The sequence below is a fragment of the Mugil cephalus genome, chromosome 22 (genome assembly GCF_022458985.1).
Source record: "Mugil cephalus isolate CIBA_MC_2020 chromosome 22, CIBA_Mcephalus_1.1, whole genome shotgun sequence".
NCBI lineage: Eukaryota > Metazoa > Chordata > Actinopteri > Mugiliformes > Mugilidae > Mugil > Mugil cephalus.
In genome coordinates this window covers 12,441,623-12,454,760 of record NC_061791.1, presented here as the reverse complement: position 1 = coordinate 12,454,760, position 13,138 = coordinate 12,441,623, and the positions used below count along the sequence as shown (strand labels likewise).

Here is a 13,138-nt window from a genome sequence, read left to right as displayed (position 1 = left end):
TGAATACGGTGGAACAAAACTGTAAATTTAAACCTGGAGAAACTAGCAGTCAGTGCAGCGCTGCTGTGTTATCACCTGGAGTCTTCGTTTACCTTAAAAGTATCGGCACCTCTCAGAATGTTCTACATTTGTGGAATCCAAACCTTTTCCAGCCTCGATAAGAACCACTTTGTCCACGCCATCATAAATTTCCACTTCCATGTGTTGTGAAAAGCAAAAGTGAAATGAACTTACTTGTGCAACTCAGATATGTGATATTGGCTCACTTTCCCAAATAAACAAAATCGTAATATTTCTGTTTAATTTGTTTGATTAGGTTGTTTTTGTCTACTTTTAGGACTTTTCAGTCATGCAGAAATGTAGAAAACTCTGAAGGGTGCTCTTTGAAGCTTTGTTTTGGTTTCCTCCATCTCCTGAGGGAAACACCTGGCTTTCAGACCACTAAATCTCATGCTGTTCACCAGCTAGCACCTCACGTTGTCTGCCTTATGGGCTGTGGTTATTTAATTAGTTACATTAATTAATAGCGTTCAGAGCGAAGATATTGGGCTGTAAAACCAAAACAATGGGCTAAAAGCGACTAAAATGGTACACAGATCTGAGAGGAACTGCAGGGTCAGTACGTATGTGGGTTCATCACTACTTGTGACACATTACAGATACAAGTTTGATCCATTGTTAATATCAAAATATTGATATTGGCAGTTTTTGATATGTTTTCTACAATCTACATTGACTAAGGTGATGTCTTCAGTTTGCCAAAACCCAAGGATCTAAGCTAAAATCAAAACATTTCATGCACATCAGAGAAAACCAATATAACATGCAACATGTGCATGCTAAAGATAGGGCTAGCTGAGTAATAGTAGTTGCTACGTTGTTCGGTACAAGGCACGGGTGTGAGGTTCCTTTCCCGGGGAAAGAGGTAGCTCGGACACCAGACCGACACAATTGGGTATTTTGTTGAATAGCAGTAAAAAAGGCTAAGCTAATCTCTCGGTGGAGTGGTTGAAAGCGTGTCTCCAGGATGCTGGAAGTCACTGCTAGGCCTTCTTGAGGTATTGTGGGCCTAACTTAACGAAACATCGGTGAAAACACCAATGATGTGCAGCATACTGCCTACCAACGTTGGCTAGGCTAGTTAGCTGGTGTCTTCTTGTTGGTTGCTAGCTGGTAGCTGACTGCTAGCCTGCTGGTCAGTTTTCAGTTGGACTGGTCTACGAAATGTGTTTTGCCTTGAATCCTGGCACAAGGAATTGTAACATCTCATCCTTATGAATGCATAAGGATAAGCCAATTTTGAGAATAACATTTCTCATTCAGAATTTCCCTCACCTTCAAGATGAAACTGTAGAGATAAATTAGCGCCATATATGACTAACTGTTGTCTCTACCAGAGGCGTTTGACGGATGGGAGGGCGGCTGACGGATGAAGCGGCGGTATCTTCGCTTCTCTAATAAAAAGGCACAGAGGAAAAAAGCCACTGAGACAGAAAGATATCTGGGTCGGGAAAAGTACAACGCTCACTTTTGAGACTGACAAATTGGCAAAAAGAGAACGGAGACGGAGTCAACCCTGGTCAGATATGAGTCCGTTTGAAGTTGTTGATATTCTCCTCTGACTGGTGACGCCAAACTTAATCTAGCTAGTTTAAACACATCATTGTCAACCGTGGAGTCTCTCAGTCTGACATCAAAGCTCCCTTTCTAAGTATGTTTTCTGATGTTCTCCCTCCATTTGTGCACTTCTGAACTTGCAGTCCATCCCCTCTCGCTAAATCTTTCAGCAGCACAAACACTTGTTATTGCACTCCAGAGACACACTCTCGCATTGAGATGAAACTTAGAGCAGAAGCCTCGAGTAACAATGCCATTTAGTTTGTTTCTCATCTACAGTATATGTTCATTATGCGCAAAACGAATCTGACTGCTACGGTAATAAATGGGTCAAATGTAAATGAACGTCTGATTATAGTAAATGTGCAGGGTAGGTTTACAGAAAGGCTATGCTATGAGCTAAGGCGGAGAGCTGGAAAAACAGGGATTTACCAGTTAGGGAGGGTCCAATGAAGCCACAATATCAAGTTGCATTGATCATTCTTTCAAAATGTATATCTGGCAAGTTCTTCAGTTTTATGAATGTGCTGCACTGATGTACTTGCTGGAGTACCCCTTTAATGACAACTTAAACACAACAGTGAAATGTTATCACTTAACAAAGTTGTTTTGGTGACTTTCTCTGTCACAGAGATGGCACAACTGTAGCATTTATCTGTGTTTATTTCCACCTAACAAATTTTTAAGCGTCCTTTTAGCCCTGTTTTTGGTCTCCACCGCGCTCTTTTATTTCCAACTGATCCGCTGTGTTTGCAGGCCGCTGGCTATTTGTTTCATGGCTTTTTAAGTAGCGTAGAGTCTGTGGCTTCAAGAAACTATGTTGACGCGAGCAGTGACAGAGAACCATAGCAGCGAAGTTGTGGGCGGAAAAACCAAAACAATTTGCAGAGATATGCTTAAAGCGCCATGTAGCTGAGAGATGGAAAAATCTGATCTGTTCTGTTTCTCTGCCTCCTTTCTCATTGCACATAGCGTGCATTGTTAAAAATTTTGGCAGGTGTAGCTAAGGGTGGGTATTGGCAAGGACTTCACGATACGATACGCATCACAATACGACACATTATTGCGATATTATGATATTGAGATATATTGCAATATTCTACTAAGTTAACTGAAGTGAACTGAAGAATTTTAAATGCAACTTAAAATACAATTTGTATATACTATATGTACATCAGATGACAGTGACAGTGAGTCAAATGATCCATTTCCAATTTATTGAACTTGTATAGAAAAAGTGGGTCAAGTTTTTTCCACTTAAATGTCAAAACATAGTTTGCAAACTGCATACTCTTTGTCCAGCTTATCACTTCCTACATCCAAGTGCCTCCAAATGTCAGCTATGGATTTTGATGGCGTCGACTGCCTCGCTCAAGGTGGCGCTACAGCGACACCTTGTGCAGAGGTGCAGAAGTCGTTCACGATCGGCCCAAAACATGAATTTTAAAATTGATATTAAGACATTCAAAATCGATATAGTATCAGAAGAAAAAGTAACACGATATATTGCCGTATCGATACTTCTCCCCACCCCTAGGTGTAACTTTAATGATTTTTTGCTTCAAAAGATAATTGTGTCTGAATGGTGTTTGTACGTGACTTGAGTTCCCCTGAGCTACTTTGAAATGTCTTCATATACACTAAGGCTAGAGAGAACTCACCATCTTGGTTTGCTTCTCTTTCTTTCCTCACACACAGGGCATACAAGACCATCGAGGATGAAGATCTCAAGTTTCCACTTATATACGGTGAAGGGAAAAAGGTAAGTGTGTGTGTGTGAGTGTTTGACTGTGAGAGTCTGTGTCTTCTCCAAGCTATGTATGTCTACTTGGAATTCAGAGCTGCAGAGAAAATCACTCGCTCCAAAAATTGTCAGTCTGACACACACACACACACATTAACAACACGCCTGCCAGCCACCCAAGGAGTGGGCGAACACTTGATCTCTGATGTGTAACACACTGTGTGCATGTGTGTCAGCGTACAGTACACCCTCACTAGAAGAGAGGAGAGACGGTCCATCTCTTTCACTCCGGCAGCAACACTATACATCTAACGGGCGCTTTCAGACAGACACCACTCGGGAGATGGCAAGTCGTATCTCTGAGAAAGTTAATGTACACTGGGAGAGCATCGGAGAGATGAGAAGAAGAGGCCGAAAACAACATAAAATGCTTAAATTCAGTCACGTCCGTCGATGTTTTCAATCTTGCCGGTTTGATGCGAAGAGAGACATAACAAGGAGCGCTGTCGGAAAGGAAAAGCGGCTTCTGACGACCACACAGCGCCAGTGTTTTCTGACGAACGGAATTCAAAGAGCGGCCACAACAAAGGCTTTTCACGCGCGGATGAAAGAGACGAAGACTTGCTGCAAAGGAATTTGATGATTAAAAGAATTGTTTAGTTTCAGTGCACTTTTGACACATTACAACAGCGTGGCATATACGCCGTAACCCTGCCAGCCTTAGTGTAGCTTGTATAGGAAAAAAAAATCTATCTGCGTAAGAAAGGAATAGAAACCCTTTATGACAGAACAGCTCATTTGAGAGGCTGCTAGCAGATATATGACGAACATGAACGGAAAGGAGGAGCTTCACAAGAAGACTTTCGACCAGATACTGACGAGATGACTCAAAAGCTGCCGTTTGTTCAACATAAGTATGACTTTCGATCTGAGAAAGTCATCATGTGTTGGTAGGTTTTTGCTATAAAATATAGCATGGAGACTAAATGACTAAAACACAACGGGGAACAACGGGAAAGGATGTGCTTTATATTCACAAGGCAGGGGGGGGGGGGGGGGGGGGGGGGGGGGGTGACGAGACACAGGTGAAACCAATTAGGGCGGAGCACACAAGGAGGAAACCAATCAAGCAATCAAGGGACAACACATGGGGGAACACCAGACAGGAAACCAAAGAACTTAACAAAATAAAACAGGAAACTCAAAACGTGTTCACGGGAAAATGAAAAAAAAAAAAAAAAATGAACCATGACAAAACTTTTCTTGCAGTATCCTAACTTCATGCATCTGTAGTTACTGTATACCAGCAAATCAGTTTTCTGGAACTATAGAAATGATTGACGATTGCACCAGAGATGAATTCAGAAGTCTACACCCATTTTTTAATACGCATTCTTGTACACATCTAACCTAACAGAGTCCAAATACAGTCCACAAGTCTGAGCTACCAAGTACTTAAGTCTGACTTTTACATGCTTGGTATAGATAAAAGGCCTACAACTCCCTCAGCTGTTGGTTAGATGCTGCCTAACCCTAAGCCAAAGCTTTTATGAGCATCAGATCAGATTTGTTTGTCCAGACAACACCAACTGATCTGCACATATTGCTGTTTATACAGTTTTTCAATGCAGATAGATGAGAAAAGTTTACAGCCAAAGGGCCGGCAGATGATGTACTTGAGTGTATGTCGGCAAACTGTCTCAATGTATCCTCCAGAGCAGCATGGCTTCTGCTCAGTACCTCAGTCACGATTTCAAAACCGATTCAAGCAGCCAGAGATTTGAGGAAGTATCTATAGAAATCTCATTGGAATCAATGCCAAACGTGGCTCAGATCCAAAGCCAAAGTCCAGACTTTCTCAGATTTCGGATACAAAATTTGATCTGGCAATCTGATCGTGACATAGGACGGCAGATTTAAACCCTTGATTTTCTCTGAAGAGAAAGGAGACTGAGTACAGAGAGTCCCTGTCACAAAAATCAACTGAGGGCAGCTTTTCCAAAGACCGGCTGTCCAACCAGATATATGAAACACATATTTCCTGTGTTTCCTTTGACATTTGCAGTTGCCTTTAGCTAGCCCAATAAAAGGCATTAAAACTAAAGCCAGACAGTACTTCTGTCTCATTATTTTGTACTCAAATTGAAATATCTTAGATGCCAATCGATCAAAGTTATATATGATATCGTAGATATCGTAGTGAGAGAAATGCTGCCAGTTTCTCTGAGATCAAATTTGCTTTAAAATTTCCAATGAAAAATGTTTTCTAAAAATATAAAATATGTGAGTTAAACCATCTCTTCTGTCCAGGCACGGGTGTTGGCCACCATCGGTGTGACCCGCGGGCTCGGTGACCATGACCTCAAAGTTCACGACTCCAACATCTACATCAAGCCGTTCCTTTCCTGCTGTCCGGAGGTAAGAGCTAGCGCCGCGGCTAACGTGACGATTCACTGTCTTCGCCAAAGCAGACCGAGGAAAGACTGGTGGTTTGGAGATGAATGCTTTTCTCAGTCATTCATGAACTTTGTGTTAAAAATAGCTCGTCTTTAAATGCAATATTTAATCTGATGACGTTGTTAATAAGATAAGTTCTTCTGTGCCTTCTTTTAAATGCACTGTAAACTAAACTAGAGTATGATTTAATGGCACGTTATCACCGGGGTTAATAGATACTGAAGATGAGCACAAGAGAAATCTGAATCCTGTCCTTGTAATTCATCCTGGACATGATGAACTTCGAGTCCAGAGAACATCAGATCGGTTTCGTCTGCGGTTGGGGTTTGTGGCCAGACATGTCATCGTTTATTTCCTTAAAGCTATTACGGCTCAGTCTGGGGTGGTTTCCTGTGCTGCAGTTGGTGTAATTACAACCTAAACAATCCTCCTCTTTCTTAACTATCAGGATCACATGTTACACATGTTCCTTCTTTCTTGTCACATGAACTGAGCCCTGCTTTAAGGGACACATCCATCACATGACTGAGCCTCCTTCTGCCCCTGTCACATCTTCACTACAGTCGGCGGAGCTAGCGTTTTTGCTGCTTCTCCATCCTCTGCTGCAGGAGAACTTGAGCTCCCCTGTCTGTCTGTTCAAAGTGCTTTCATCTCCTGATGTAGTTTGTTTTATGGAGTTTTGCATTTTTTTTTTCCAGACAGAGCTCTCTGCTTGATCTTTAATTCATTAAAAACCGGAGGGTTCATGCCGGGTTCACATGGAAGACTTAACTCCTCTCAACACTCTGTGCCTCTGTCTCCGTTTTCCTCACCGACACAACTCTCACCTCCCACTACAGCCTCTCAAGTGGTACCTCAAGATGCCCTCTGTTAAAGAAAGCTGCTTTGAGTTCATCATGCTATGGAAATGTTGCTCGCTGTGCTTGTGTGAAGGCCAGAGTGGTATAGATTTCAGTATGGGTGAGAAACTCAAGCCGCATCGGTTGAGTGCACTTGATCTTCTGAAGCGCCTAGAGAAATCTGTATCTTTAACTCAAATCTAGCACGCTGAAGTCCTGATGTCTTTATTACACGTTCTGAGCCGATACCAACGAGCGCGGCGAGCGCTGGTATTAATGCAAGCTGCTGACTTCTTGTTTACCCCCTAAGCCCAAGGCTACTTTTGAAGTTTCAGTCTGAAAAACATCTCAACGTGTCTGTATTCAGTTGGACGCAGCTGCCAAGCTGTCAAAACTGAACGAGCTTGGCCACTACACGTAAGAGACGCTTAGAGATGTCCATTGTACTTCAAAATTCCCTTATTATTATCTTCAAGACGCAGTGAGGTTTGAATAACTCAGAAACGGGCACGAATGCTCACTCTGAGAGGCAGCTGGCAAAATTCTTAAGACCGCAAGACAGTCCGGCTTGTCCGGCTTCCACACAGGAGTCGACCAGTCAGCATCTGTTGCGTAACTCAAAAGCTGCATCTGTAATTTGCCTTATGAAGATGGCAAGAATCATCTCAGAACATGCCAACTGCATAAAGATTACATCCCTGTTTAATAGCTTTAAAAGTTGTTCCGACTGCAGCTAGTTTGTGTCTTTTCCAAATGGTGTCCAAGGAGGACTCAGTCAGTAAACAGGGATGTTATTTATCTTGTTCTGAAGATCGACATAACTACAGGTCGATGGGTGGTTGGGTAGTTGTTACAGCAGCTGCTTTTTAGCCAATTCAGTATGTTAATTTGGCAGCAGAGCCAAGGGCACTAGCTAGTTCTAGCTATTCTGGTTTCCTCTTTTGAATGGCAAATACAGTTTACTGCCACCTGCTTTTGTTGAGTTATTTCAACTCACTCTGGGCAGAACGGATGTGGTAGTTGGCCATTGCCTGTAGTCTTTGAGGTGTGTTCAAGTGAAACTCCTTGGTCCAGACAAAGGTGACGTTGTTGCTCGTAGTTTGGTAGTTCTTTGATGTTGCGTAGTTATCGTTATTTTATGCTGCATTTTGGTGCCGTTATAACATTTTTCTGGGAACCATATATGGACATTTCATAGATGTGCTGTAGTCTTTAGATCCTGCAGCACTTAACATGTTAATTTTTTGTTATAAATAGTTTGTTATTATAAGTAACACTTTCAGTTGCAACGGGCAGACTTGAAAAGATCTGAAACGTCAGATGCTATAAAGAATCATCATAATTTTTTTTTGGTGATTTTTCACCAGGTGAAAGTGTATAACCTGACGCAGTACGAGCACGGTGCTGATGACGTCTTGGTGATGGGAACCGACGGCCTCTGGGACGTCCTCTCTAACCAGGAAGTAGCCGAAGCTGTCACCAGCTTTTTAGCCAACTGTGACCCAGATGACCTGCACAGGTGGGAACTCTCCTTCTTTTTCTTTAATCACGGGTTAGTTATGGTTGGCTCCAGACTGTTCTATCTTTATACATTACTAAATATGAATTTTGCAAACTGTGCCTCAGTTCTGCATGGATCATTTCTTTGAGAAAAAAGTAAATCCTTACTCTTAGCTTATGCAGAGCGGGTCAAGTATCCCTTTGTCTGACAGTTGCTGTCTGTGGACAAGGAAATCACCAGGGTGCTATTAAACGTTAAATATTATCGTAAGGGCTTCGTTATTGCTTCATCCATTGCACAGGTATACAATGGCAGCACAGGACCTGGTAATGCGAGCACGCGGCGTGCTGAGAGACAGAGGCTGGAGGATCACCAACGAGCGTCTGGGCTCTGGAGACGATATCTCGGTCTTCATCATACCTCTGATGTACGGCAACCGCCAGCCTTGAGGACCCAGACTGAGAGGCTGCATTTCAAGGACCTGAGGGGCCTGTAGAATCAACAGGATTGTTTAGCCCTGAAACCTCTTTCAGTTCCTTTATTTATTTGTTTCCTTAGACGGACGTCAAGTGGAACGAAGATTTGTTGGTGCTTCATTTCTCTATGGGAGTTCAGGATCGGTAATCTAAAGGGAATTACAGTCAGCGATGCTTGTTTGGCTCATCTTTTTAAGAAGTCAATAACAAGCTAATTTAGTTTAACTTGAATCGACACTGGAAAATGCCGACGTGACACCAGTTTCACAGCGTGATGACTGTCCCTGAACTTCCACTGAGATGTGAAAGCTACAACCGAATGCTCTTCCAAAGTGGAAAAAAGGTCTTTCCTTCCTTCTCTTTTCCTCTCTTGTTATGGTATACTTGGCTCCTTCTCTCTCAAATCTCTCTTTTGATCCCCTCTTCTTCTCTTAAACTGCACAGTCAACATGTTCATTATATATATATATGAAAAAAATACCTCCTTCGTCTTGTGAACATGGACCCAGCTGACTGGTCAGCTGAATTTTCCGTTTTGCCACAGTGTGGCTTTGAAGGATTCATCTACATGCTGAAGAGCTGCTTCTAGTCTGACAAAACAAACAAACAAACAAACAAACAAAAAACGGAAGAAGGTGATAATATAGATGCAGAATAAAAGAGACAAAGTTACTTGTGGAAGCAATGCCCATATAAGGAAGAGCTCATGAAGGGACGGGAGCTTGTAACAGTTTCATATGGTTTACGAACACAATTTGAGGCAAAAGAGGTAAAAAAAATGAAATGACAAGTCATTTAGTCTATCATGTCAAAAAAAAAAAGAAATTTAATTCACTTAATCGTCTGGCAGAGTTAGTTATCTAGCCTACAAAGAGAAAAGCGTCAGCCTAGCCTAGCGTAAACACTGCTGTAAGCTAGCCTAACTCTCTCCAGAGATTACAGATAAATAAAACTGTACAACTTACTGATGACACAGAATTTAAGTTGCTAAATCTGCCATTTGAAAAGTGCAAGGCCAAGCTGTTTCTGTTACTTCTAGTCTTAATGCTAACATAAGATAACGTGCTAACATGCCGCAGCTTCAAAGCTACAAATTGTACTGTATGTTGCTGCCTTCAAATACACCCAGGCATAAATGGTAATTGAATATACTGTAATTGTCATATAAAATTTTGTTTCTCATTTTATTTGTCTGAAATAATGTTAATGTTTTCATTATACCTTTGCATTGCCTAGATTGATTCGCCTCTTAGGCTCGAGGGCTTAGAGTAGCTAGTAGCTAGTAGCATAATAGCTTTGTCGTGACTTATGCTCATTTTACCATGAACTCAAACCATTTTGTAAACATGGCCTCCTATGCTACAACCACAGGCTCCATTTGAAGGCAGCAAATAAGAAACCTTTTTAAAAAGTACTTCTAAACAGTACAAATATTTTAGTCTTTTAAAGACTGAAAAATAACTAACAAGTAATTAGATTAAATGACCTGTACATTAGCCTAGTCTTACCAAGGAGCCACGATACACTACACTGAAGGATTAAGAGGCAAATATTCCCTGCAGCAGGGAGGAAAATAAATGTTTAATTTTAATTTCAAAAAAGGAAAAACAGAACTACAATCAAAGTCAAATTGAACATAAAACTCTGAAAGCGTTCTTTTACTTTAACATGTTCAGCACGTTTCATAAGATCCAGATGTACCCTCGGAGGGATCGGTAATGAAGTACCACATACGGATGGATGTAGTGAAATAGTATGTGGGCCGTGCACGCAGTGACATATAGTGTGGGCCTGGGATCATGAGCAACGGTGCAATGGTTTAAACTGCTATTTGTTTTATATGAACTGAATTTGTATTTATGTAATGTATGTAAGAACTGGTGACCATGTTATTTGTTTGTAAACGTGCAAAAACCATGCATATATTTGTGAGGTTGTTATTTTACCGTTAGCATCATCCCACATATTTAGCATCAGAGCTAAAGAATGAGACTGACCACGAAAGAAGGAAATGCAACGACTGTGCGAAATGGCCATACAGGAAACCAAATCATGTGCCGTTTTTGCACATATTTGTCTGAGTTTTGTAATTTATTCCCCTGATTTTGGAAATATACCAATGTTAACACTGGGATGCAGGAGACGAGACGCAGTTTGCACTAAGTCATCGTTTGTGAGAGGTTTGATTCTGAGCAAAAAATGTTAGTCTAATAGCATAATTGCCTCATGTCATTTTTGACTTACTGTTACAGTATAAATAAAGATACCAATGTGCTTGCTAAAAATTGGATTTTTCTTGTTTTCCAAAAACGTTCAAATATGACGTAGGCAATTATGCTACTATGCTAACGAAAAGATAGCATTACGTTTAAACTAACTGCATGTTTTAGATGAGCATTTTGGCGAAAATAAATTAATAATTAAATAAAACAGGGATAACTTATAATATATGACTTATTATCTATGTAGTGAAAATGTAGAGCCTTGGAGTAGCACAGGTTTACTTTTGGCTAGGTGGGTACATCTCCCAACTAAATGATAGAGGTTATGGACTGAATCCCAAAAGGTTCATTTGGAAATTGTGCTGGGATGAGGAAGCCATTGTTAAAAAAAAAAAAAAAAAAGTTAAACATTTTGGGAAATAACGTTATTTTACCTATTTCAGTATGGTAGCTCCAGGTAGCTAGCAACCACTTCGATTAGCTTAGCACCGATTACACTGGAAACAAGGGAAACAGCGAGCTTCAGTCTCCAACAAAAACATCTAAACAACAACAAAAGCTCACTAGTTGCTTTATTTTATAATAAAAATGCAACAATAACAACTGGATGTTTGCTTGGGAAGTCTTCCGGCACAACTCCAAAGTTAGCTGTTTTTGTTCTAGACGTCGCGGTAAACTAAGCTAACCTGTTACACGGCCTTTTTTTATTATTTTTTTTAATTAATTTATTTTTTTTAGCCACTGACTACCATTATCAACAGTCAACATGCAGCAGACATTTATATTTACCTGAAGTTCATATGGTGCATTTTCCTCCTGTACATTCCATGAAGCAAACATTTAATTTTTTTTTTTTTAGAAAATTACGTACGTAAAACTTGCTTTACATTTTAGTTAAAAACTCACGTGTCACGTGACCGACTTAGCGTATCACTCGGTTCAAAACAACTGTCGTCTGATGCTGGAGATTTTTTTTTTTGTTTTTTTTTTTTTAACCGTGTTGAATGTTCATCCTGTCATTAAGCCTTCTTATCTTTGATGAATGTGAAAAAAAATTACATATATACCATTTATTTTTCTCATCCTAATGTGCCACCCAACTGCTGCAACTCAGGTTCAAGTGTTGTGCGTTAATGACAACCTGGTTTTCTAAAGGCAGGGAGTCCACCATGATGGTTTATAAGTTACAGTACATATGTAAATACTTGAAGGTGGATAGGTGTACGGGAAGCTCTTAGACTTTAACGCTTACTTTGACCCTTCAGCCCGACTGTAGGTATCTCATTTTGAAGTTGCTGTATTGTGAATTTTTGTCATTGCTGTTGGATCTTTTTCTACCTTTAGATTACAAGGTTGGTTGTGGGTAAAATACAAAGAGCTGGCAGTTTTTTTTTTCTTCCCCTGTAGCAAAGATGAAGTTTGAAATCCACGGGGAATAATTTTTAAGTGACCGTTACTCTATCCTCAACCTACTTTGTTTGTGAATGTGAAATGTTCATTTTATATAATCAAAACATGTGCTGCGGAGTGAAAAAGAAATATTTTTTATGTTGTTTTTTTTTTTTTTGTGAAACTCTTGAACTGAGGCAAAAAGGAAAAGACAAAAAGCAACGTTTACCTTCAGTGTTTCTTATCCAGAAATGAAAAAAAAAAGACAATAAATGTTTAAGATCAATATAACAAAAAAAAAAGTTGTGGTTTGCCTCATTAACAGAACTGAATGTCAAGTAGTAAAGCGTAGTCGATAGTTGCCCCAAATCTTTCCGGTCTAGGTCCGGATCAGTCTCTAGGAGCAAGAAATAAAAGAGAAGGGCAGATGAGATAATCGATAGAGTTGCTGCTTGTATTCCCTGGGTTCTTCTTGTGGGGAAGCAGAAACTAACAAAGTGGGCTCCAAAAGACTAGCTGGAGTTTGTAAGGAGACACCAGAGGGATTCATTAGCTGAACTACGCAGCGCAGCGAGTTTGAAACACTGTGAAAGAAACCACCAGCAAACTCAGTGTGTGGTAAATGTGTGCACTTATTCAGATCCAATTATTAGATTATTTATTCAATACAAAAGGCATGCTTCCAGACTGAAATTCTGATAAATATTCAGTATGACTACACCAGCGCAGAGGGAAAGTACTAACGTCCTACTTTGTGTGGTATTACTAGTAAATGGTTTATTTATGACCTATGGCCAGATGGTGATTTGATGACCACGGTTACTCACATCTACGTGTTGCCTACAACGTAGCCTTGTAAATTATAGAGCTGAGGAGGGGTGCTTTCTGCAGCA

The 13,138-nt window shown here is 40.5% G+C and overlaps 1 protein-coding gene across 2 annotated transcripts in view; it reads left to right on the top strand.

Annotated features, from left to right (window-relative positions):
• The window catches only part of LOC125000086 (protein phosphatase 1H-like), a 28,580-nt gene extending 16,033 nt beyond the window's left edge, over positions 1-12,547 (top strand). For both annotated transcript variants that reach the window (XM_047575451.1, XM_047575452.1), the window contains 4 exons: positions 3,316-3,379; positions 5,672-5,779; positions 8,025-8,176; positions 8,460-12,547. In XM_047575451.1, coding sequence (XP_047431407.1) covers positions 3,316-3,379; positions 5,672-5,779; positions 8,025-8,176; positions 8,460-8,607 — 472 coding nt within the window. In that variant the 3' untranslated portion in view covers positions 8,608-12,547. The remainder of the gene's footprint in view (positions 1-3,315; positions 3,380-5,671; positions 5,780-8,024; positions 8,177-8,459) is intronic.
• Positions 12,548-13,138: the final 591 nt, after the last annotated feature.